The sequence below is a fragment of the Fusarium tjaetaba genome (genome assembly GCF_013396195.1).
Source record: "Fusarium tjaetaba strain NRRL 66243 chromosome Unknown NRRL66243_c0000086, whole genome shotgun sequence".
Lineage (NCBI taxonomy): Eukaryota > Fungi > Ascomycota > Sordariomycetes > Hypocreales > Nectriaceae > Fusarium > Fusarium tjaetaba.
Genome location: NW_023501282.1, coordinates 85,106 through 109,111, shown reverse-complemented (window position 1 = coordinate 109,111; position 24,006 = coordinate 85,106). Strand labels below are relative to the sequence as shown.

Below are 24,006 nucleotides of genomic sequence, written 5' to 3'. Positions count from 1 at the left end.
CAGCTGTTGTTGCCAGGTCACGTGGAGAAGCTTTTAGCGTGGTTGGAGCTTTAGCGCATCCATGTCATCTCCAAAGCTCTATCGAAGCTACCCGACTCCACACGGACCCGGGCATGTGCGTCAGTGGACCAGGCTTCACAGCGTCACCATTTTTGGTCCCGCCAAATCCGTTATTTGGTGATCTCGAGCCAATGAATCAGTGAAACACCACCTCAAAACGCTTACTGCGACTCTGAATCACTGTGCTTCCGACCTCAAGAAACCCAATTGCGATGAATTCTCACCCCAATGGTGCTGGCCCTGCCCAGTCCCGCGAAAGCTATAAACACTCTATGGAAGAATGGCGCCAGTCGGCACTCGCCCAACGCAACCAATATGAACCCCGCGTAAAAGAACAAGTCACTCGATACTTTCAAGAATACTCTCCCCCGTTTTACGCCTCTGTAATTGGCTACCGTCGTGATTGGAATCTTCTCGTTGCGACGTCCCGGGTTTCTGGCTTCGCTGCCACCCTGGGTCGAGATCTGGAGGATGTGGAAGCAAAAGCCATTGCCGAATATACCCTCGACAACATACACACCAACGCCGGTTTAAAGTGGCTGAGCGTCGCACTCGCCGGATACATGACCTATCGTGGTCGCCGTACATGGCAGTTCCCCTTCTATAAGCCCAAGCTCGGCGGCCGATTCAACCCAAATGAGGCTACTAGCATCTTCACCAACAAGAAGATCCGTGGAGCTTACCCTCGCGCAACTTGGCATACGCTTCGATTTACTGCCTACGCCGCTGTCATAATGCTCATGATTGAGCCCGCATTCCGGGCCGTGAGTTTCATTCGAACCGAAGCTGCCATGACAAATGATCCCCGCTTGAAACAGTTCACCAAGGATGCAGCCGAGCGTGTCAAGGACGTAATGAGCAACCCAACCATCTCAAGAGCACCTTTTACAGGTAGAGATGTGCATAAAAGTGATGAGAACGACCCTTGGGCCAGTAATGATTCAAACAACACCACCTCTGAGAGTAGATATCAGCCCACCCCGACCCAGTCCTGGGACAAGGCGCAATCCTCGACAACAACGCAACAAAGTCAACAACCCAATGACGATTGGAGCGTTCTAGATGATGATGATGATGCTTCACCAATCGCTGCCTCTTCCCGCAATAAATCAGCATCTCCTCCTGCTGGTTCTGCGTGGGAGCGCATTCGACAACAATCACAGGGGCCGCCCCAACAATCTGATTACCAGTCCCGTACCTGGGCTGCCCGTTCACAAACCGGATCTCAGCCAGAATCACAGTCTGGCTGGGGCAGCAGGTCCGCTGGTAACTCCAGCGACAGTTTTTCTTTCAGCAAATCGGATGAGGAAAGGGCAGTCGCAAAAGAACAGGCGCAAGACGAATTCGATCGACTTGTTGAAAGAGAAAGGAAGGGCGTGGATCAGGAGAAGGCCTGGGGGCGCAAGTAGAGTAAGCATTGTACAAAAAGACTGCATATGACCTTCTATGTATTTTTCATGTAGCACAAATGAATAAAGCATAATTCAATAAGAGGTGCCACTGCGATTCATTTTTGTTTGATAACGCTGCATACAAATTCAATTCTGATTACGTTGCCAGCTCGACACATCTGAAATATGCCCATCTCCCCCTTGATGCGCCTGCTATCTGGATTCTTTTGTTTACTGCTTAACTTCATCAGATACGGCAACAGGCTCAACTGCATCACCTCCCTCCGTCTTGTCCACAGTGGTCTCCAAGATACTCTCACCAGCTGTATTCGTAACAAGACTCTTTTCAACTTGGATAGGTTCTTGTTCATGCTCAGGCTCGGGTTCTTGGAGAGACGCCTCTGGAGCAGGCTCTGGGGAAGGTTCCACAGCAGGTTGCTGTGCAGGGAGCTCAGGCTCAGCTTCTTGGGGCAGCTTTCCTGCTGCGGGTTCCGGATCCCTATGCACTGGAACTGATTCAGATTCAGGCTCTGATCGAAGCTCCGGCTTGGACTCCAGATTAGGCTCAAACTTCGGTGATGGTTCTTGGGTAGTCACAGGCTCAGCGACTGTCTCCTCGTTCTTTTCCACCGCTGCCTCTGGTTCAGAAACAGGAGTCTGTTCACCAGATACTGACAGGGAGCCCTCGGGATTGATAGACCAGAGAGTCTGGGGAGTAGAGAATGACAAAGAAGGACCTGAAGTCTGCACAGCCGGCGCAGCGGGGCTCTTTGCCGGAGCTCGACGCTGTGGACCCCGGGCTCGACCTTTGCGAGCATCCGAAAGCGGGGCCTTCTCCTTCTCTTCCGTCAAATCCTCTTGCGGCTTGGTATCTTCCTTCTTGGGAGCCTGGGGCCCTAACTTGAGACGCTTGTTCAGATCGCTCATGAAGCCTGCTTGAAGGGCGGCAATCTTGCTACCGGCCGGTCGGCTAGGCACGGGAGGCTTCTGTTTGGGCTCTGCCGAGTCTCCTGATGAGGCTTTTGTAGGTCGAGGAGGGATCTGAGGCTTTGGCTTGTCAGACACGGGAGGTTTTGACTTGCCCTCATCGCTTGTTGTGTGCTTGGGCTTGGGTCGCTCTGGAATTGCAGGACGATCCTCAGATGCTTTTCTAGCCGGTCGCTCCGGGATTGAAGGCTTGTTCTGCTCCGTAGGTTCATCCTTAGGTTCCTCCTTAACCTCGGGTTCTGGGGTATCAGAGATGGTAGTCTCGTAGAGCTGGCTCTCGGGAGCATCTTCCCAGATATCTTTGCTGGGGAATCGTTGACTAGCAGAAGGTCTCTTGTTGTTGTTCAAGAAAGAATCAGATTCCTTTGATTCGTACCAGATTGGCTTGTCATGGTTCTTAGGGGGTTGAATATCCACTGGGCCGCTGGCCTCTTGCTCAGCAAGCTCCTCTTGTCTCTGAGCAAAGATATGAGCTGGGGTTTTAGGACGATCCATCGCGGATGATCGCCGTCGAGGCTCCTCTGTCTGCTCTGTCTGTTCCGCCTGATCAGGCGTCGAAACCTCAACAGTGAAGTGCACGCTGTCTGGGGCATCCTCCCAAATATCCTTGCTAGGGAAATGGTGTCGTGCCTTGTTGCCAGGTGCTGGCTTCTGAGCTTCCTTCTTACCCTCTTCAGGGAAAAGAGGCTCGTATTCTTCCACGTCGTCCAGAGAAGTGGGAGCAAATTCCTGAGAGTCATTGTTCTTATAGATGCTGGTGGGTCTGCTCTTGGGTCTGCTAGACCTGCTCAGAGGTCGACTCGTTGGTTCCTCCAAGTCACCGCTACCTCGACGGTCAGCGGGAGGATGAACGGCAGGACGCTGACTGTAAGATGATTCATCATTCTTGACTTCGTCGGCAGCCAAAATGGGTGCAGTGTATTCATGGTCCTCCTCGTCTACAGCAGGATCCTCGTTACCATACGAGCGGTACTCTGGGTGCTTAGGATCGTCAACGTGCACAGTATGTTCACCATCGGGGCCAGTGATCTCCGACTTGAACGACAGAGGCTGAACCTGGCCTTCATTGGTGGAAGCGGGTCGGGGAGAAAGGCGGGAAGTATATTCTTCACTGGCCTGGAAGCCAACTTCATCAGTAGGCGTAGCCTGATAACCAGATGTACCTGCATCTCATTAGCTAGTGTGAGCACAAATAGATTCGCAACTTACCTAAGCCGGCGCCACGAGATCGCGTGTCTCTGACCAGCTTGTTCAGGTCATCCTTGCTCATGGCAAAGTCATTTTGACGGTCATGCAGAGGAGTCTGATGTTCCCTCTTAAGGGCTTCAGGATGCTTCTCATAGTATTCCTTCTCGAGTTTGTCCAAGGGCGCAACACCATGGCCGTGGAGGCCGTAGCTGCCCGGAGGTCCACCACGAGAGCTGTGCTTGCGATGGTGGTGCTTCTTGAATTCCTCAGACCCAGGGCCAGGCGAAGGGGCCTGAACGTCACCAAGATGAGGGTTCATGGGCACGCGCTGGCCGATTTCGGGAATCCCATGCTCATCCTCCACCTCAGGACGACCATCACTGACCGACACATTGGTGCTAGACTGCTTCTTGTTGCCCTGCGTAGATCCAGGGCGGCCAATGCCAAACTGTGCTGCCTTGTCGGAGTCGGTTCGGGTAACAGCCTGGACACGCTGCTTGGCGCTTTGCGCTGGCAGGGAAGGCTTAGGCGCATGGAGCTTGAGGTCCTCCGCAATGGTACGTGTTTGTTCGGGTGACGCAGCTCTGTTGTCCTCGTCGGCCTGGACCTCTTCAGGCTTGACTTCGTGGGTCACGGCACTGTACTCAGCACCCTCTTGGCCAATCGAAGGCATTGAAACGCTGGTTGGGCGGTTGATTGGGTCCTGGTGAGCATCGTTGGGGTTGAATCGGGCAGAAATGGGACTCTTTAGAGGAATGCCCTCGTTGAAAGGTGAGGGAGCGAATCGATCGGGATTGGGAGATATCGAGCGGTCAAATCGTTTCGATGAAGGACGAGGTGGAATTTTGGGAACATTGCCCGGGGCATCGTTCTTGTCCTGGCCCTTAGCCGGACGGGGAGGAATAACGGGAGGTTGTTGCATGGCGGCAGCAGTCATTGTTGTTATTTAGATGCTCGGAGGAGCGATTATAGAAAGTTGACGAAACAAAACAAGAGAGGTAAGTGCAGAATTCATGTAAGACGGGCTGTGTGAGGATGACCTGGGGCGACGAACGGATGGTCAATACTAGAACAATTAGTATAAGTTCGAGTGACAAGTGTAGAGCCAAGGCAATTGGAAGCTATAGCACGAATTGGAACTTATCCGTGACAGGGGCATAGACTGGTATTTAAAGACATTCGTTGGCCTCGATCCCAGTGTAAAGTCCCATCAACAAGATTCCGTCCATCCATGTGCCCGTGCCGTGCCTGTAGGTTGTACCTGTTGCCGGTTCCAGCTGCAGGTATAGGTAGTGCTGTATGTACAGTGCTGGACCAGCCCCTGGGCTTATCGGATCCACGGTTCACGAGTTAGAGGCGCCGCCTGTGAATGGATCCATTGCTATCAGAAAGCGATAGAAATCCAATGCCACATACGGGCACACCCTGCTGCGCCCACCAAGTGTTGCGCCCGTCGCACACCGATTGATTGATCTTTTGCTCAGGGACGAAGAAACTTACCAATGGGGTTGCCGTGATTGGTATTGATTGGCCCAGGCACAAGCAGCACAGATATATGTAGTATAGTTCAATACACACTAACAACCGGCTTTGGTTGGGGATTTGAGGTGTCAGATAAGACGAAACGAGATGTACAAAAGCTATTATGTGTGCATTTCCAAGCTGGCAGCGGGCCCGACTAAATCAGTGTATTTATATCCCAGACTATGGCCTCAAATACAATACAAAATGGAACGTCCAGGTGACAGGAAGTGCCACTGGAGCTGGTGACTTTTGTTCGTCGTCACTGGTTGTGAAAACAGGGATGGCGATGGCGCCAAGTCGGACGGTGCGAGGCGTTTCTGATCAACACTGTAGCTAGATCGTGGATTGTTTTGAAGAGTTGAAAAGATGGAGAATGGGAAGAAGCTGCTCTATTCTCGACGATCTTTGAGTGGGAGTTTTGTTTCAGTTTTCGGCTGCAATTCGTGTATTCTACTCATGTAAGAGCTCGAATTGAGTACATTTTTTAACCTCATTCCATTGTTGACCTGTGTTCTGAAGCTTACCTCAGAGCTTTCCAAATAGAGCATTTTCGTCACTTGCATGGCCCTGGATACAGTGCCCCCCGCATAACGATGATACCACAGTCCAGTCCCATGGAAGTCCCTGAATCTGTCTGTCTGTGTACGGTTCCAGGAGTCTACGATTGTCCTTCTGTCCAATCCAATTGATGAAACTTGAGACGCGCGGTGCGACACCAAATCAATGCAGGTGTTCGTTTCTGTCTTGAAATTATGCATGCAAAGGTAGGTAGCTTGGTCTTTTGGTGGTCAACAAGATATCATCATAAGAAAGAATCATGAGCAAGGTACCTTATTAGTACTCACTCACTCAGAGTCTCTCAACAGCTCGCTCCCGCCGACCCGCCATGGTTCATCATGGCGGGGATCTCCTGCAGTCTATTCCCCACCAACCGATCGATGCTACAGCCGGCTATTTTCTTCCTGTTGACGCTCCCGTCCATAAGAGGTCAGAATAATGACGCTTACTCGACGGCGTGCTACTGGACGGTACGGTGAACAAACCTGACGGTCGCCTGACCAGCTGGAACGGGGCTATCAAACCATGCATTGCAAGTGAAAACGTTGTTGGTAAGAGACCACGAGCCCCTTTGTTGCTACGAAGTAAAGTGCTGTACCGTTCGAAGTCAAGTACTAAGTATCGTGGCCCCCGAGGAAAATTGGAGTCTCGGTTTGAATCAACTAACAAAGGTCAACGACGATCTCGTTGTATTCGATATTTTAGACTTCTTTCAGCTTCCGTGTCGTTGTAAAATAGAACCAGAAGCCAAAGCTGGTGCCAATGATCGCCCACCTGTGATGGGAAAAAACTTTGTTTCCCCTGGACATCTTTCAGTATCGCGATCCTCCAGTCGAATCACAACCCGTCTGACCCCTCCACCCTGTACATGATGCCATCAGACCGAGAGGTTTTCCGCAGCTGGGCCAAAAAGGTCCGTTCTGACGCCATCTCCGTAACCAGAGCTCCAGTTGACCGGTCCGGTTACCCTAGACACTGCCAACTCTTGTATCGCGATGAGTACAGTAGATAACCTTGTGTTGTTCTATGATTCGTTCTACAATTAGAATCGCAATGTATTGTCTTTGAACGTATGATAGAGGAGCGCTGGTTTTGTGGAGCGCCATGGCACGAAAATCTCGTTGGCTTGAAAGCATGCAGAATTCCTTACAGTATTCGTATGGATGTCAAAGAGGTCTCGAATTTAGCAAACGTCAAGTCGGTTCAGCCATCAACCAAATTCAAACTAGCGTCTAGCAGAAAGACCCGGGTACCATATCACGAGGGAATCAGAGCTTTAAGCACTACCTTCTGCTTACAACGTACTCATTGTATAGAATCATGAACACTGAGTTGCCGTCTCTGATATGCAGCTAATTTGAGCACATTGCAGTTCTTATCACATGACGGACATGGGTGAATAGCCACATTGACACGGCGGCGATCCCGAGAGCTATCAATAGCTTTCCAGAAAAGCTATTCATAACTACCTAGCACGGAACAATATCCGGCAGTGCGTAAATGTATTGAAGCGACATCGACACCGTCACAGCACGATCTCATGGGCATGTTTACAATCAATGAATTCAAATTTTTGCCAATAACTCAAAATAACGCAGTCGTTGAAACTCGTTCACAAAAGGACATCAACTTCAATCAAAACATGAGCCGTTCCCCATCCCAGACGCCAAATCCAGCTGGGTATACAGGCCGCTGCTCTTGGCAGGAACCTAAATCGTCGAGATAAGCAGATTTTCCATCATCATCCCCTCCTCATGCACCTGTGAGCTATGGAAAGCCTTAGGTGCATCCTGTACCCAGCGAACGCCACGGTGCAAGATGTCAACTTGAATAGTGGTTCGTCCGCTTCGTGGTAGAGCCACGAAATTGGTCGGCCTGGCAGCTGGCGAGTCTACACAATCATCTGCGCGACGCCCTGACCACCGAGGGTCTTGCTGCCGACAAAGGCCTGACCCTTGATACCGGCAAGCAGGTAGCAAAGAGCAGCCAGTAGCAGGAAGACAGCAGCGGCAATCAAGCTGCTTGCACCGCTGACATTGCTGATAAACTGAAGAGCAGACATGACGCCGTAGGCGGCCGCACGCATATAGTTGGTCGAGATCTTGCGAATCGTCTCATCGAACTTGCCGGAGGTTGGGCAGATTCGGAGAAGAAGAGGGACTTCGATGAAAAGAATGACAAAGGCCGATGCGCTGTGGATGGTTAAATTTGAGGCTTCATCATGACGAGGGCTATTCTTACATAGCAAAGGCGCAGAAGATAATGCGAACTACATTAAACGAAAAGATGTTGGCGATTCCAACAGCCAGACAGATGATCATGGAAAGAATTCCAAGCCTATACACAAGTGGTGTTAGTCGGCTGTTACGTCGTCGTTGACTCGGTATGGGTCATGTCGCAAAGTGGCTTAACAGCTCAATAGCTATGACTGAAGCTGTACACAGCCGAGGGTCGTTAGCTTACCATTGTCCGTAGATGCCTACACGATAATTAGTATCTCCCACAAAGCGCAGTCAATCGAGAGCGACATACTGAAGTTTCGCGTTTGGAACTCCTCCTTGAGCGTCATCTTGCCAGCTTACGTCGAGCTTTCGTATTCGGGCTTGGACCAGCCTAGGGAGAAAGTGACTGATGTTTTCTAAGAGACCAATTCGAGATGGCAATCTGATTGCAGTAAAGCGGATCGAGAAATGTCGATTGTTGCGACGGCGATGGAGACTGAACCAAGAGGTGGAGAGTTTGAATTGTTGTGACGACGGGGATGCGAAGTTTGAAATGATGAACGTAGCCTCTTCGTCAGGCGTAAGGTTGGCGCAAGGATGGTATGGTATGGTTGCTGAGGTGGTCCCCAATTTTGATTGAGGCTGGTGCAGGGTCAAAGGGCTTGGCTCCAAGTCTCAATACGGACGGACAAGTTAATGGAAGGGCAGGCGAGTGGATGCTCCACGGGGCATTGGTTGTTTTGTGTTTGTAGGGGAACGGGTCCTTGTAACGAGGATGGATGGTGCGCTATTGATAGTGGATAGTGGAGGTCGAGTTGTCGAACATGAGACAAAGGGTTTTGGTTTCGGGTCTCTGGCTCTGCGGAGACGCAACCAAGAGGCTTTTGTATTCCTTGTTTCTTCTCTTTTCTATTCTTCTTTGACTTTGTGCTGTCTTGCTTAACATGTATTCACTTTCTATTTAGGCAACTCTATTATCTGCACAGTCAAGTGACGTACGTTGACCACGCGGCATCGCCAAGCCTCGCCCAGAGTGAAGCGGAGTTGGTTCTCGACTGGAGTCTTTCACAGAGACAATTGCCAAGTTTATTAACGACAAAGCTCACTCAGCTAGTGGATGCTTTGGAGCTCCACGAATTCGTATTCGAAGGCACCAGTTTGAAGGTGAGGGCATATTGAGATTCAGGCACCCTTTAACAGCCGTGATTTAAGCCCACGAATCAACACTCAAGGTTCATGCATAGGTATTGTACATAATGTACTTAGGTAGCCATGAATTGGCAATACTCCAGACTTTATAAGAACCAGCTATCGTTTTGGACTTTACAGTCTGGCAAGTTTGCGATGCTATAATGAGCACAAGACTGACTCCATCTTGCTCTGAATATTGTTCCTTGGTTTACTTTCATAATTAGCGTTCTACAGAATTATATGGACTAGCTACGGCTGCGTGACACTCGATCAACTTCAGTCGTGTTACCACGAACAAGCGAATCCGTCAAGAGACTCATCTAGACCTACCCCAATCGAGATCTTCTCACACGAATAACCTCAATTCAGCCCTGCCAACAACACCCAACTAAACGTTCCATGGCCTGCACGATCGTACCTTATTCTTACCACGTGTTGAGGTGGAGTGTTTCCTCCCGTAGAAGATCCGGGGACCTGCCAAAGTTACCTATAAATAAGCTCCCTCTACACCATTACATCATCTTAAACACGCATCAATTCTGTCTTGTAGCTTATCAAGCAACACCCATTCGTCTCTAGCCCATGATCTGATCGTGAAACTCGAGCAAACAACTGGTGAACCAACAATTGCACAACCTGACTCATTACAAGCTCTCGGTCATTAAAGCCTCTTACATTTTTGAAAGTCTGTCTAGTGAATGAAGCCTCACGGAAAATGACTTATACGGTTCTCTCAAACGACCAGGTCAACTCCATCTTGGAGGGCCTTACTGTTGACGAGCTTGATGAGTTTCGCCATGTTTTGGCTTCATCCCTACACGAGTTCTCTACCGGAGTACCGGCTCTTGAGGAAGCCTTTCAGCAACCAGAACGCATCTCAACACTACATCCAGAGACCATGGCTAGGACGCTGTACATGCCCTCATGTGCCCCGTGTGGAATGGGCTGCAAAGGTGAGACTTCATCTCACAGTATAGACGAATCAATCTAACAAATAAGTAATTTCCCTGACAAGCACGGAAGCATCACAGGATTCTAGGGTTACGCAGATCAGTCCTACTGGTGTTCTCAACCTGTTCCGGCCAGATGGATCACCACTTGGAATCGTCAATGCAACAGCCCTCACAGCATTCAGAACAGCCCTGGCATCTACCTGTTTGTTGGAGCGCCGTAATCATGTTAAGACCTTGACGGTATTTGGCAGCGGTCTTCAGGCTTACTGGCATATCCGGCTTGCCCTGATGATCCGCGGCAGTACTATTAAACACGTTCATGTTATAAACCATAGGTGGAGCGATAAAGCGACCGGCATCCTGAAGAGATTCGCCAGCATCCCTCCTGAGATCAAGAGACGAGAAGGTTGGTCAGACACCAAGTTCGGTCTCCTGATCCCTGCATTCCACGAATATCGACGCCTCATCAAAGATCAGATAAGGGATGCAGATGTGATCTACTGCTGCACAGCCTCGCAAAAAGATCTCTTTGATGGATCCATCTTAACGTCTCATGAGGGCCGCAAGAAAGGAAGACTCATCATCGCTGTCGGAAGCTATACGCCAGAAATGCGGGAGCTTCCAAATGACCTTATCCAGTTAGCAGTAAAGAGGGAGGACAAGCCTCATCGACACTTCCACAAGCATGCAGTCGAAGGCGGAGTCATCGTCGTTGATAATATCAGAGGCGTGCTCAAAGAAGCAGGCGAGATCATTGCTGCCAATATTGGGCCCCATCAACTTGTAGAGTATGTGCTTATTCCTCCCCTTTAAACAGTCACTGACATCAATGACAGGCTGGGAGAGCTTGTGATGCTTCATCGTCTAGCTATAGAGGAGTCCGACGGATTCTCCAGTAGTCAGGCATCTTTTTCTTCTGACATGGATAAGCTAGATATCCATGGTAGGATGAGCTCCATGTCCACGGTCTATGGCAGCGGAAGCAATGCTAGTGACCCCCCGACCAGCCCTACGGGTTCAGTAGAGTCAGAAGGGCGCAGATCCAGCTCCTTTTTCCATTCAAGAAAGAGCTCCAGTACGTCTTTGGACAAAGAAAAGAGAAAATCAGAGGACCATCTCTGTCGTTGGCTGAGGGACGGCACTGTAGTATACAAGAGTGTCGGGCTTGGGCTGATGGATCTCGTGGTGGGAACACATCTGATTGAGGTTGCAAATGAAAAGAATGTAGGAACTCGTATAGAAGGGTTCTAGAAAGGATAAATTGAGATAAATACTAAATGCTCTTAATACATGCTGTAAATATTTGTATACAAACTTCTACTCGGCAACCCAGATGGCGGCCATACCCATACCAGTTCCTACACACATAGATGTTGCGCCAACCTTTTGGCCTGTTCGCTTCAACTCATATAGAAGAGTAGAGACCTGTCGGGCACCAGTGCAGCCTAGGGGATGGCCAAAAGCAATAGCACCTCCCTTGGGGTTGATCTTCTCTTGAGGAATACCCAGTTCGTTGGCACACCACAAGCACTGACTGGCAAAAGCCTCGTTGATCTCCCAGATATCGACATCATCCTTGGAGATGCCGGCAAGGTCGAGAGCCTTGGGGATAGCCTTCCAGGGGCCCTGACCCATAAGAAGGGGCTTGACACCGACAATCGAGGCGCAAACGTACTTGCCGAGGATTTTCTGTCCAAGCTTCTCGGCAGTAGATCGCTTCATGAGGAGGACGGCGGCAGCACCGTCAGAAATCTGACTGGCGTTACCAGCATGAATAGAACCGTCCTTGGCAAAAGCAGGGCGGATCTTGCCCAACGACTCAGCAGTGATGCCATCGCGGACACCATCATCCTTGGATACGGTAATCTCCTTGGTGTTACCCTCCTTGTCCTCGAACTTGACCTTGAGAGGAGCAATCTCCTCGTCGAAGAGTCCCGCCTTTTGGGCCTTGACTGCCTTCTGGTATGATGAGGCAGCGAAGGCGTCCTGTGCAGCTCGGGTGACGTTGAGGTCCTTGGCCATCTGCTCAGAGAGGACACCCATGGGCACCTTGCAGTTAGCAGCCTCTGGGTGGTTCTCAAAGGCTTCTGAGAACTCAGAGACAGCGCCAGGGCCATAGTTCAGGGACATGCTCTCGACGCCAGCACCAATACCAATGTCGATCATGCCAGTCTTGATCTGGTTGGCGACATCGACGGTAGCCTGGAGACCAGAAGAGCACTGTCTGTTGAGTGTTCGGACGGCGATAGATTCAGGGAAACCGGCGACCAAGCTGGCAGCACGCATCTCAGTTGCGCCGCCACCGGGGGCGAGAACGGTTCCAACACATAGGTCCTCGACGAGAGCAGGGTTGATCTTTGAGCGGTCGAGGATGGCCTTGAGGACACCAGCCATGAGATCAGCAGCGGGGGTATCCTTGAAGCCGCCGCGGCCTCCCTTGGTGAATGCGCTTCGGCAGGCAGCGGTGACAACGATCTATTTATGGTCAGTAAACTGTAACGGCGCATACGGCAATGCTTGGCAACAAACATCGTCAGGGTTCTTCTGGAGGATCTTGTCGCGACCGCCAGCGGTCGGGTTGCCAGAGATCTGGCCTCCAATTTGAATGATTCTGTCGGTGACTGGCAAGATAATTAGTTGGAGTTTGCGATGATGGCAGTGCGACGGGAAGACATACCACCCATTTTTGCTATGATGTTAGGATAGATAGACAGGTATGGATGTGTGGGAGAGAGCTGAGTAGTAGTGCTGGGGTATAATGCGCAAAACAAAGGACAGAAGTTTGATTGAGGCGGAGAAAAAGTATAAGAGAGGAAGGATTATTATACAGAGAGAAATCTCGTTAGACCTCGGATGTTGTGCAGGAGTAGAAGTAGACTCGGGCTTGGTCAGCTTTGTCACAGGAGAAGATAGATGTATGGGACTGGTAAAGAATGGCCGAAGATGGAGACCAGCTAAGAACGGACTTCAAACCGTGAGACCGACCGACCGAGGCATCTCGTCGCCCCAGTTCTTGGCGTTGCTAGTGCCTCTTTTTTAGTGTCGGGTCCGATCACATGTTATTTCCCCAGCTTTCAGCGCGGGGGAACTTCTCCAACTGCATTCACTCTTGCGTCACGCGGTGGCTAGCAAAGTAAGAAATACTCCAAAAAAATGACGATTTGATCTGAGTCTGATAAGCACGTGGTCCCCCAATTATCACAAGGAAATAACCGACTCGTTGAAGACTGGCGAAACTGATTCGTGACACCGCCGTTCCCGAACTGGGTATCAATATTAGAAAACATAATAAGAATTTTAATAATACAAAAAAACAACGCCATTCTATACCAAGGAAAGGAAACGAGCAAAGATGATCAACAAGATGTCCCCCAGTCGCGAATTGCTATTTCATACAAGTGTCAAAGAAGAGGAAAGGCCACCGCAGTCCGAAACGGCCGGACTCCAGGCGGTGGTAGGGTCCTCTTCTTGATATGATTGAGATGCTATCGACAGAGCATCCCAATCCCAGGGTGAACTTGAGTCTTCGCCAGAACCTGAGTCGCCCACGGATTTTGGTACCGAAAGTGAAGTGTCGAACGACGTATCTATCCTGATAGATGGTATTGACGGTACCGTAAGGGCCCGATTGCGGCCAGTGGTATACTGTTGTGGCGCAGGAGGTGTAAGCACATACTGTCCGAGGATATCTTGAGGTTGTTGCATATAGGGAGAGCTGATGCCAGTCCATGGTAAATATTGGCTAGGAGGTGCAGATTGAGACAACTGTGCTATCTTGAAGTTAGTTGCATTGACATGAGCTAATCAGAACGACATTCTACCTACCAGTCTCATCCACTAGATGCAGAGCTTTGAGTGCATCAATCCCAAGCTCAACACTGACCCGTTGGTCTGGAAGCTTGCCAAGCCGAATTGACAGTTGCTTTTGAACGCTGCCAATTGTTTCCACGTCAATTACATCCAGTTCGCACCAGTGTCGGGCGTCTTTCCAGCGAGGCTTAGGCACTGGATGTATCTTGACGCCCCAGTTGCGAGCAAAGTCATTATCGACGACACTCGAGTCCCGAGTGAGATAGCACTTGGCAATGCACGGCACTTCGGTGGTCTGAGTTTTGAGAGTAACTCGGATCATCTGTTCATGTTTGACTCGTGCTGACTGAGTTCTTAGGGCGCTTGGAAGGGGCTGTGCTGGCGTCTGCCAGTTGGGCCCTGACAGCGGAGAAATAGGAGACTGGCCTTGGCTTGGAGGCTCATCGTCTGTGGAAACGGCGGACTCGTCCACTGATAATCGTGGGAATGGCGAAGAGTCATGGGAGCCGAGGGGTGGAAATGTGATGCAAGTTTCGGGTTGATTCGTCTGGGTTTGAAAGCCTAGAGGATCAAAGTACCTGTCACTTCTGGTCCACCGTCGGAATGATTCAAGAGTGTGGGAAGTGTTCGACGAACTACTCCGACGCCTCGATCGATCCTTGGAGATTGGACTGAGTGTAGAGGGCGACCGCGAGCGAGGGGAAGCTTGTCTGATGGTTTCTTCCACGCTGAGTTTCAAGCGACCAGGCCTGCCAGCCAGAGCTGGGTTTCTTTGTCTGCTCGGCGGAGTCATTGGTAAAGGTTAGAGTGTAGACGAAATGGATATAAGGCAGAGAATAGTGCCTGGAAGACGAGTAAATGTTGTTAAAAAAACAGGGACTTCGGTTCTTAAACAGGAACTAGACACAATGAAGAATGAAGCAGTGGGGGTATGAAATTCAACCTGATATATGTAACAGGTGTATGAGGCTTGTTGTCTGAGTAAAATCACCTCTGCTAGGTTTTCCTCGACATCGTGGACAGGCAGCGCAGCAAAAGTGCAGATATCTGTGGCCAGCCATTGGATTAGGCCCTGTAGCAGCACGCTTCTTTATTCCGAGGCATACTGGTCCAATTGTCTGCCTCGATCCTCTTTTCCATCAAACACCCAAAGAATAAGCGTTTTGAGTGGTCTCTGGGGTTTGTCGCTGTGCACAGCCTCGCTTTACCGACATATCGAAGGCGGGCTGTGCTGCTCACGGTGAAATAAAGAGCCGCCTCTGTGCGTTGTGCGACCGAGACTGGCCACGCATGGTTGAAAGCGAGGAACTGCATCTTATCACTTCTGATGAGGCGCGGATGCGGGTTTAAATCACAGTTACATTCCACTTCTGTAACTGCCATCGCCTTGTCACAATCGTGGGCCTTTTCAACCTCAATCTGAAAGGCAACCGGATATGGTGCTGTCAGTGCTGCGCCTCAAAGGAGCATAAGTCACCGGGCGTCAGGCTCTGGCAGAAACAAGATTCAAAATGACCAGTTTCACAGTAAATGATTACGAAGTAGCGTGCCTCATAGAATAACACATTCGCCTCGTCATCGTAATGTGTTACGACTCCGAAAGCTCAATGCCGCTCATTTCCGAGTTACCTCAATGAGGTCCAGGACATAAAAATGTCCATCTATGCACTCGACAGGTATCAATAAAGTCTCGGACTCAATAGTTGCTAAACTTACTACAGTCAGTATATTGTTGTCTTTAGCATGTCCGCTATTTCTGACTTGCATCATAGGTCTCTGAAAGCTGTTTTTGCAGAATTACTATTGATCACCTTACAAGTCTTCCAGGTGTAGACTTGACTCAAGCCAGGAAATCAATTAGATTGGTCGATTTGATGGCCCCCAATATTGATATCAAAGCCTTGTTCATGCTGTGTCCAGTAGATAGGACGGATGTCCAAGAAGACAATGGACAGAGTTGTTACAATGCATTGGTCAATGTATGAATGCTTCTTCCAATACCTGTTACCAACTTTGAGCTAATGTATGTTTAGGTGCTCATGCCTGGCCATTTTTATGCTGGAAAAGGAAATAATTATAGGACAGCCCGTTCTGCGGAAGCACCCACGAGAGCGAAATCTTGTAAGAGACAGCTGAAGGACCCTCAGCGGAAGTCCGTCTATGGAGGTCAAGTGCCTCGAGCCTCCGCAGCATCATTTACTGAACCCTGTTCTGAAGAAGGGCTGAACAATTCGACATATACATGCCTAGGATACAATGGAATCGAAGAAAAGGGATCTTTAGTCAAGGATGAGACGACCGACACTTACACAGAAAGGAATACATACGTTCAAGGAATACTTGATGGAAGGTCCGAAACTTCCCTAGTAAATGGCTTGGAGGAAAGAATACGTCATCTGGATATTACCTTTGAGGATCAACCCGTGGAAGCCGATATCGAAGAAGCATATATACAGGGAGAAGCCTTGACACCACCCGAAATCAAGTTTTCCGAAGACGGTGATATGGACGACGATTACTGGGCTTGGCACCAGGAGTCTGAAAGATTCCGACACTGGGATGCGGAACGTGGAGAATGGTTCTACTTTCCCGAGAGATTTGATTGAAACGATTTGATGAATCTTAGGAGGGTTGGGATGTGTAATGGCCAACTTCGTGCAGTCAGTTAAAGGAGAGCTCTAAGACCAGTCACTGTAGAATCCCTTCGTTGCTCAATACTTTCATGTTTCAATTCCAGCTAAGTACCACGCCACTTCACACTCTGCGCCATATGCTCCTCATTCATACCAAACCCGCTCGTAATCTCATCATTCGTCTCCTCATAGCGTCTCCTCAAAGTCAGGCCTTGCTTTCAGGCTTATCCTTGACAGTCTTATCGTCAGGTGAAAAGCTTAGACTGACGCTGTTCACACAGTGACGCTCATCAGTGGGCGTGTCAAAGCCCTCGCCCTTGAACACATGTCCTAGGTGACCGCCGCAGTTGGCACATACAATCTCTGTCCGTGCCATGCCAAAAGCGCGATCCTCGTGACGGACAACGGCACCAGGGATGCTGTCAAAGTAGGCTGGCCAACCACAGCCAGAGCTGAACTTGTGGCTCGCCTTATAAAGTGGTGCATCACAACCAGCGCAGGTATAAACACCCTGCTCAGGATAGTGTTTGTCAAACTTTCCAGAACCGGGAGGCTCGGTACCCTTCTCACGCAGGATACGGAATTGTTCTGCGAACGTTAGTTACTCTGGGGCATAGATATAGATGCTAGCAGTGCAAGAACATACCCTTGTTGAGGACAGCTCGCCACTCGTCGTTTGAACGTTGATCAGGGTAAGACATATTTGAAGAGTTCTTAGATGAAGTGCCAAATAAAGCGCCCAGCAAAGGAATACCAGACATAGATCGAAGGGGAATAGGTCGAAAGGCCAGGTATGAAGGCAGAGGAGGTCTCACGCGGGTGATATTTGAGAAAGTGTAGAAGAGTGTTGATAGTAATGGAGAGAAGCGCATTGAGAAGGGAGTTGTATATGGTTATTTATATTTGATTGAAGATGAGTTATCATTCATGACCTTCAAGAGAGACGTTATAAGTCCCGGATCTTAGTGGCAACCAGTTGACAAATCATGGGCTGCGAACTGTGGAATCATTTGCATCATCGAATTATTGCTGCTAAGCCTACCACAGCCACATCTTGATTATTCCGCTTTACGCTCTTTTGTGGCCCAACGGCTCGAGTATTGCGCCTGAATACGCTGGCACAATTCCAAATTCGGTAATTTGATGATTCAACTTTTAAGAGATGATTACTCTAAAAGTTTAAAAAAGTCTTATTTTCTTCGAGTACGACAAGACTTCGGTTTCAGCCCCCATGTTTCGCATCTTACCAAAATGATTGAGGTCCTAAAGATAACTTCATTTCGCAAGGTGAGACAGAGCATTTACCTGCGAAGAGTGAGCCATGAGTCTGAGCTTCCGAGACAATGGCAGGCCAAGATAATCAATTAAAAAGCAAATTTGTTCGACCCGACTCTATACAAAAAAGAAATACCTAATTATTGATACAAGGTGAGAGGAAACCTACCTCGAGTTTCGATCATACAGTGGCTTGGCGAAATCTTGTCACCCCCCGCCAATTCCAGGGGTCAGGTACCTACCACGCAGTGTCCAGACCCGCCCCGCCCATGCATTAATTCCGCTGGGCAGCTAAAGGGAACATCACCGACCACCTTGGCACCTCCCTATCAACATTCATCCAATTCTAGGCACACCCTTTTCGAACAGGTTGCCACTTTGCAACAACAGCCGTCCAGAGCGACGCTTCGAATCCTTTTACCTCGACTTCTACCACAACTAATAACGAACTTCCTCTGTGTTTTCATCAATCAGCATCACCATGTCTAGGAGAGCCCCGAACCCCGCTGCTGAGCGGGCGGCGCAAAACCAAGCTACCATCAAGAGTCTGCTCAAGTTGGAGGCCAATAAGGTCTGCTCTGATTGTAAACGAAACAAGCGTATGTATTAGACTACGAGCTTGCTAGTACATTCCCTCTGACCATTTCAGATCCTCGATGGGCCAGCTGGAACCTAGGTGTCTTCATCTGTATCCGATGTTCGGGCATCCATCGTGGCATGGGCACTCACATCAGCCGAGTCAAGTCCGTTGACCTCGATTCTTGGACCGACGAACAACTCCAAAGTGTTCTGAGCTGGGGAAACGCTCGCGCCAATAAATACTGGGAGGCCAAGCTTGCGCCAGGTCACGCCCCATCTGAAGCCAAGATCGAGAACTTTATCCGAACAAAGTACGAACTCAAGCGATGGGTTATGGACGGCCCCATGCCCGATCCTGCTACTCTAGATGCTGATGGCGACGACGACGTACCCCTTAGCATTGTAAAGGAGAAGCAAGTTATAGAGCGCAAGGAGTCCATCAGAAAGGCATCCCTGGGCAACTCACAAGCACCGAAATCTATTCCTGCACCTCAGGGAGATCTTATCGGCGGAGACCCTGTCCCTGTGCGATCAAGCAGTGCTGCTCCTCACTCGGCGAAGGTTGCTCCTAAGGCTGAGCCTGCTCCACCGAGAGCAACAAGTACAAAGGACTCGCTACTCGGACTCGACTTCTTTGGCGAGCCTGCGGCTCCTCCTCGACCGGCCAGCACAACTGGTACCGCTCCGAGCGGCCAGTCTCGTCCCGATTTGAAACAATCTATCCTATCTCTATATGCTACTGCGCCTAAACCTCAACCTCCTGCTCAACCTCAGCAACAGTCATCTGCGGGAGGCTTTGGTGGCCTTGCATCTCCCACCTTCAGCCACCAGTCTCAAGGCTCTGTTGGTGGCTTCAACGATGCCTTTGGTGGTCTCAGCATCTCGAACCCCCCTAAGCCCGCCGCTCCCGACCCTTTCGCAAGCCTCAGCTCTGCAAGTCGTACAACGTCAAGCAGCAATGCCTTTGGCGGCCTAGGAGGAGGTAGTTTCTTCAACAGCAAACCCTCCCAACCCGCTGCCCCTACCCACCAGCAGCAATCTTCAAACTTCTCGAACTTCGGTGGCTTTTCCTCCCCGCAGCCGGCTGCTCCTGCCGCTCCTGCCGCGCTCAAGCCCGCTCAATCCTCCGCCATGGGTGACCTTTTCGATCTTTCTGCACCTGTGACCACATCGCCTCCTCCACCACAACCCGCAGCTGCTTCTACCAACTCCGTCTTCAACCTCTCTTCTCCCCAAAGCCCTCCTGCTGCCGCGCCAACCAGTATGACGACAACAGCTAACGCGGCCAGTTCTATGGGAGGTTTCTCTGGTGCTGATGTTTGGGGTGGAAGTGATTGGGGAGCCCCTGCAGCTCCTGCACCAGCCCCAGTTCAGAAAGCACCTGAACCGCCAAAGCCCGCGGCGAGCGATTTTGGTTGGGGTAACACGGGAGGAGCATTTGCCAACACACCCATCGTCCCCGGGGCATCAGGAGGCTTCAATCCTATCGCATCGCCCAAGGTATCAGCCGATGAGGAGTTTGGAGGATGGACAAGCAGTGGACCTGCTGCTGGTGGCAGTGGTGGTCAAACCAAGCCTAGCGGTGGCTTTGGCGGAGATGAAGACTTGTTCTCCAACGTGTGGCAGTAGGTAGTGGGTTTTGGAAACATCTAGATGGCTTTTGGGGCGGAGGTTTCTATAAAACAATTGCAGGCATGATTGGCGTTTGCATGTTAGGAGTCAAGTAGATGCGAAACAGGATGGCTAGTAAATTGTACGACCATTATGACATTGGTTCCGGTGAGAAGCAATGTGAGTGTATTCAAATAACGCCGGCCCAACGCTGCGAAAACAGTAAAAATCCTGAGACACAACTCCTTAGCCTTTTAGCTGTGGACACTTGGATGTCCTTGACCATCTGTTTATACCACCTGATAAATATCCGTCTCCCCTTCACAACGGACGCCCTGTATTACGATCGTTCCCTGCCCAGCTTATATCTGTGCTAAGGCTCTTAGAACAACAGCTTAGCCCCGTAGAATAACACCAAGAAAACGCCAATAACGATTCCCGAGAGCTTCAGAATAGCGACACGGTTGCCTGATGCAGCCATGCGAGTTAAGCGGCCAGCAGAACCCTTCATCTGTGTGGTCATAGAGGAGAAAGTATCGGACTGTTGGCCGTTAGTAAACTGTAAGTTGTCGCTTCCGAAGGAGGCAGACGGACGGTGTTGTCGATGACATCCTGGGCTCGTGCATTATCGTAAATGTCTACTGTCACACCTCGAAGGGCGGAGACCTTTGCAGAGAGCTCATCCAGGCGCGCATTGTTCTGGCGCTCTCGTTCGTAGGCTTCGGACATGATGAAAGTTGCCGGAAGTTAGGGATGGCGAAACAGGGTTATCGATACGGTCTGGCTTGGGATGGAAACAAATTGTTTGGTGTGTGTTGTTTGTCGTCGCTTTGTGGAAGACAAGATGTCTTCGTCGTCGTGAATGTATCCTCGAAATGTCAAGTGCCAAGTTGTGAAAGGGGTTCAAGTTCTAACACAAAACCGATAGCCATGACGACCTCCTCGGTCGGCCCCAAAGTCCGCCACGGCCACCACCTCGCGGGCGCGCTGAGGTGGACATTCAGCGGTACGTACTCTGGTGCTCACACCGCCACACTTCAACTAACAGCCACACCTCTCGCCGCTGAGAAACTGGAGATTTCTCCATGCATCAAAGGAACTGGCGCCTAAGGCGGGGCAACATGTTACAGACAGGGCCTGATGAGAGAAAATGGTTGGGCAGTTGCAAAAGGCTCTACGTAGTAAGTTCAGCGGATTCGTTGTTATTCACGCTGTCACGTTGACTTGAATTACTGCGCCACACGACATGGAAGCTCCCCATTACGAGGTGCCGTGAATCTGCATGCCCAACGTCTGCACCAAATAGTGTAGGCTTAAGACCTCTACTTTTCCTTCTTCGTAACTTTGTCGATCCCACAAGTCCTTGTATAATATCGCCGCAGAATATTCTACACTCGTTTGCTTACGTCCACTCCTTGGCATATACCATCGAGGCGCAGCAGTAACTCGTCTGGTGACGACGCAACCCGGACAAGCTGGGCTACTATACCCATCATATCAACCCCACCCATCGCCCTTGTACTGAGAGCTTCTTGGCTCCTCCAACAACAGTTTTCGACTTGCGCGTAGATAACTTTCGATCCCTGTTCCTGTTTGTGCATTGTATTTCTTGAGCTTTGGTCGAGTGTATCAAGATGGGCATCAACAATCCCCTCCCGTCGTCTATGGCGTGTAAGTCGAGCCACCAAATTCCGCACTCATGATCGCGCATCATGGGCTACTCCACCCCCCAATGAAGCGATCGCCTCAAGTGCGAGACATGGCTAACACAACTCCCCAACAGCGGAATGTAAGAAGTGCGGCAAGATTCTGACTTCTTTCATCAATCCTCGCCAGTCTTTCGGTCCCGACAAGGTCATTCCTCCATCCATCCTCGCCAATGCTAAGGGTCTTGCCATCATCACCGTTCTCAAGGCCGGCTTCCTCGGCTCAGGCCGTTTTGGCAGCGGTCTCGTCGTCGCCCGACTTCCCGAGGGTGGTTGGAGCGCCCCGAGCGCTATTGCGACCGCCGGAGCCGGCTTCGGTGGTCAAGTCGGTTTCGAATTGACCGATTTTGTCTTTATTCTGAACGATTCGAGCGCCGTCCGGTCCTTTGCCCAAGCTGGCTCTTTGACACTAGGTGGCAATGTCTCCTTGGCAGCTGGTCCCGTTGGTCGCAATGCCGAAGCAGCCGGCGCTGCTTCTCTGAAAGGTGTCGCCGGTATCTTCAGTTACTCCAAGACCAAGGGTCTATTTGCTGGTGTTTCCCTTGAGGGATCTGCGATTATCGAGCGCCGGGATGCCAACGAGAAGATGTACGGCCAGCGCTTCACAGCGCAGCAGCTCCTCACCGGGTCTGTGAGGCCACCTCCTCAAGCTGCCCCTCTTATGAATATCCTCAACTCGCGCGTTTTCAATGGTATGAGAGGCGGCGGTGACGACGCCATGTACAACGACGTTCCTGTATACGACGATCAGCACGACGATGTCGTGTGGAACGGTCGCCGAGGATCCGCGATGGGCGAGGGCGTACAGCGAGATCGTACAGGCTCAGGCTCATACGATGATAGCTTCGGACGACCCAGCCGCTCGAATACATGGCAGGACGATGTATACGACAGACCAGGCGGATTTGGCGGGCCCACGCGTTCTAGCACGTTTGCTTCTGGTGGTGGAGCGAACAACGACTACGTTTATCGTGACAATCCTACAGGAGGTTCGGGAGGGTTCGGCGCCGAGAAGAAGGCTGGCCCTGGACGGCCAGCGGCTCCCAAGCCTAACTTTGGTGCCAAGCAAGCCATGCTTAAGAAGAACGAGGCAGTTGCTGTGTACAACTTTGACGCGGATCAACCAGGTGATCTGGGTTTCAAGAAGGGCGATGTCATCACTGTACTAAAGCGAACCGAGAGCGACAACGACTGGTGGTATGTATTCAACACCAATTGCTTAAATACCGTCGCAGGAACTAACGGCCTCTAGGACCGGACAAATTGGCACAAGAACGGGCATTTTCCCCAGCAACTATGTCAAGATGAAGGAGTAACGGTTGTTATCTTTGTATCGATTTAAATACCCTTTAGGCACGTTTCGGATTGATACCTTATGAATACGACGGCTTTTTTGTCTTTTGTCTATCTTGGAAAATCGCGGCTGCAAAAGACTGTACAGTTTTACACATCATATGTACTCCACAAGCTTTTGGATTATAAAAAACCTACACATTTGTAGTAGACGGATGTTTTCCCACCCTTGAGCCTTTATTAAATTGTGTTTGGTCCATGGGACTTAGCTAATGTATGGGACGCGTGCTGGTTAGTAGGTATCTACGCTCATGATGCCTCCATGAGATCTATCAAACTGACACATCGACCACTCCCAAATTGAGCTTCAGCAACATAATATATATACGGCTTTGGAATAGTTGTTCTTGTAGTTGAAACGCAATAAGGCTCAGGGGTCGCACATGACGGCTCGGCACCATAACGAAAACCGTATGAAGGCTGCCACATCAAAAAGTACTGCAGTAAAAGTATCAACGGCTCCACATAGAAGGTAGAGATTCCGAGATCCTGTACGTTATGGCTGGCTGTTCACCCGCGATCTAGTTATCTCTATTATGGCCGATTAGAGATGAGCGGTACCCCTTAAAATACAGCCAAGAAGTTTGTTCATGTCAGGCTCTATATCAAGACAAGCGGCACCCCAGGGCTGGGATGATAACGAATGCGTTCTCTCGACTGATGGCTTTCTCACCTGAGAGTTCTAGTCCTTATCATGTCCAAGCAATGGTTTCGTCACCGTGGGCATCAAATCCTGAGTCTTTGCCAGACATTTGCAACAGGTCTAACACAAGAACTTGATAAGTAATATTTGGGGATTTATCAAACGTCGTGTATTAATCAGTCTTTCGGCAAATGCGAGTAGAGACTAACTTTGTGATCTCAGTCCGTAGTACCAGTAACAGGGAGATCCTGAGACCTGGCATTGGTGAACTATGATTGCCTTTGAACTTTAGAGTGTCTTAATAAAAACTTCAATGAAAACC

At 50.2% G+C, this 24,006-nt stretch overlaps 11 protein-coding genes across 11 annotated transcripts; 5 read left to right on the top strand and 6 right to left on the bottom strand.

Moving 5' to 3' along the window:
- Positions 1–272: 272 nt before the first annotated feature.
- FTJAE_4438 (uncharacterized protein) lies at positions 273–1,469 on the top strand (the record flags this gene model as incomplete). Its single annotated transcript, XM_037350842.1, has 1 exon — positions 273–1,469. The coding sequence occupies one exon, from the start codon at positions 273–275 to the stop codon at positions 1,467–1,469; it is 1,197 nt and encodes a 398-aa protein (XP_037208403.1).
- A 213-nt stretch (positions 1,470–1,682) lies between these two features.
- On the bottom strand, positions 1,683–4,563 carry FTJAE_4437 (uncharacterized protein; the record flags this gene model as incomplete). The annotated part of the gene is made up of 2 exons (XM_037350841.1): positions 1,683–3,601; positions 3,648–4,563. 2 exons carry the CDS (start codon positions 4,561–4,563, stop codon positions 1,683–1,685), a joined length of 2,835 nt encoding a protein of 944 aa, XP_037208402.1.
- A 3,036-nt stretch (positions 4,564–7,599) lies between these two features.
- Positions 7,600–8,277, bottom strand: FTJAE_4436 (golgi apparatus membrane TVP18; the record flags this gene model as incomplete). Its single annotated transcript, XM_037350840.1, has 4 exons — positions 7,600–7,900; positions 7,950–8,045; positions 8,172–8,187; positions 8,241–8,277. 4 exons carry the CDS (start codon positions 8,275–8,277, stop codon positions 7,600–7,602), a joined length of 450 nt encoding a protein of 149 aa, XP_037208401.1.
- Positions 8,278–9,836: 1,559 nt separating this feature from the next.
- FTJAE_4435 (uncharacterized protein) lies at positions 9,837–10,887 on the top strand (the record flags this gene model as incomplete). The annotated part of the gene is made up of 2 exons (XM_037350839.1): positions 9,837–10,074; positions 10,121–10,887. The coding sequence occupies 2 exons, from the start codon at positions 9,837–9,839 to the stop codon at positions 10,885–10,887; spliced, it is 1,005 nt and encodes a 334-aa protein (XP_037208400.1).
- A 504-nt stretch (positions 10,888–11,391) lies between these two features.
- On the bottom strand, positions 11,392–12,758 carry FTJAE_4434 (3-ketoacyl thiolase peroxisomal; the record flags this gene model as incomplete). The annotated part of the gene is made up of 3 exons (XM_037350838.1): positions 11,392–12,549; positions 12,604–12,695; positions 12,752–12,758. 3 exons carry the CDS (start codon positions 12,756–12,758, stop codon positions 11,392–11,394), a joined length of 1,257 nt encoding a protein of 418 aa, XP_037208399.1.
- Positions 12,759–13,464: 706 nt separating this feature from the next.
- On the bottom strand, positions 13,465–14,677 carry FTJAE_4433 (3-ketoacyl thiolase peroxisomal; the record flags this gene model as incomplete). The annotated part of the gene is made up of 2 exons (XM_037350837.1): positions 13,465–13,844; positions 13,900–14,677. 2 exons carry the CDS (start codon positions 14,675–14,677, stop codon positions 13,465–13,467), a joined length of 1,158 nt encoding a protein of 385 aa, XP_037208398.1.
- Positions 14,678–15,869: 1,192 nt separating this feature from the next.
- Positions 15,870–16,490, top strand: FTJAE_4432 (uncharacterized protein; the record flags this gene model as incomplete). The annotated part of the gene is made up of 2 exons (XM_037350836.1): positions 15,870–15,907; positions 15,965–16,490. 2 exons carry the CDS (start codon positions 15,870–15,872, stop codon positions 16,488–16,490), a joined length of 564 nt encoding a protein of 187 aa, XP_037208397.1.
- Positions 16,491–16,722: 232 nt separating this feature from the next.
- Positions 16,723–17,389, bottom strand: FTJAE_4431 (transcription repressor; the record flags this gene model as incomplete). Its single annotated transcript, XM_037350835.1, has 2 exons — positions 16,723–17,105; positions 17,164–17,389. 2 exons carry the CDS (start codon positions 17,387–17,389, stop codon positions 16,723–16,725), a joined length of 609 nt encoding a protein of 202 aa, XP_037208396.1.
- An 884-nt stretch (positions 17,390–18,273) lies between these two features.
- Positions 18,274–20,000, top strand: FTJAE_4430 (zinc finger Gcs1p; the record flags this gene model as incomplete). The annotated part of the gene is made up of 2 exons (XM_037350834.1): positions 18,274–18,391; positions 18,442–20,000. 2 exons carry the CDS (start codon positions 18,274–18,276, stop codon positions 19,998–20,000), a joined length of 1,677 nt encoding a protein of 558 aa, XP_037208395.1.
- Positions 20,001–20,364: 364 nt separating this feature from the next.
- FTJAE_4429 (SFT1-SNARE) lies at positions 20,365–20,711 on the bottom strand (the record flags this gene model as incomplete). The annotated part of the gene is made up of 2 exons (XM_037350832.1): positions 20,365–20,523; positions 20,577–20,711. 2 exons carry the CDS (start codon positions 20,709–20,711, stop codon positions 20,365–20,367), a joined length of 294 nt encoding a protein of 97 aa, XP_037208394.1.
- Positions 20,712–21,616: 905 nt separating this feature from the next.
- FTJAE_4428 (SH3 domain protein) lies at positions 21,617–23,004 on the top strand (the record flags this gene model as incomplete). Its single annotated transcript, XM_037350831.1, has 3 exons — positions 21,617–21,653; positions 21,766–22,885; positions 22,941–23,004. The coding sequence occupies 3 exons, from the start codon at positions 21,617–21,619 to the stop codon at positions 23,002–23,004; spliced, it is 1,221 nt and encodes a 406-aa protein (XP_037208393.1).
- Positions 23,005–24,006: the final 1,002 nt, after the last annotated feature.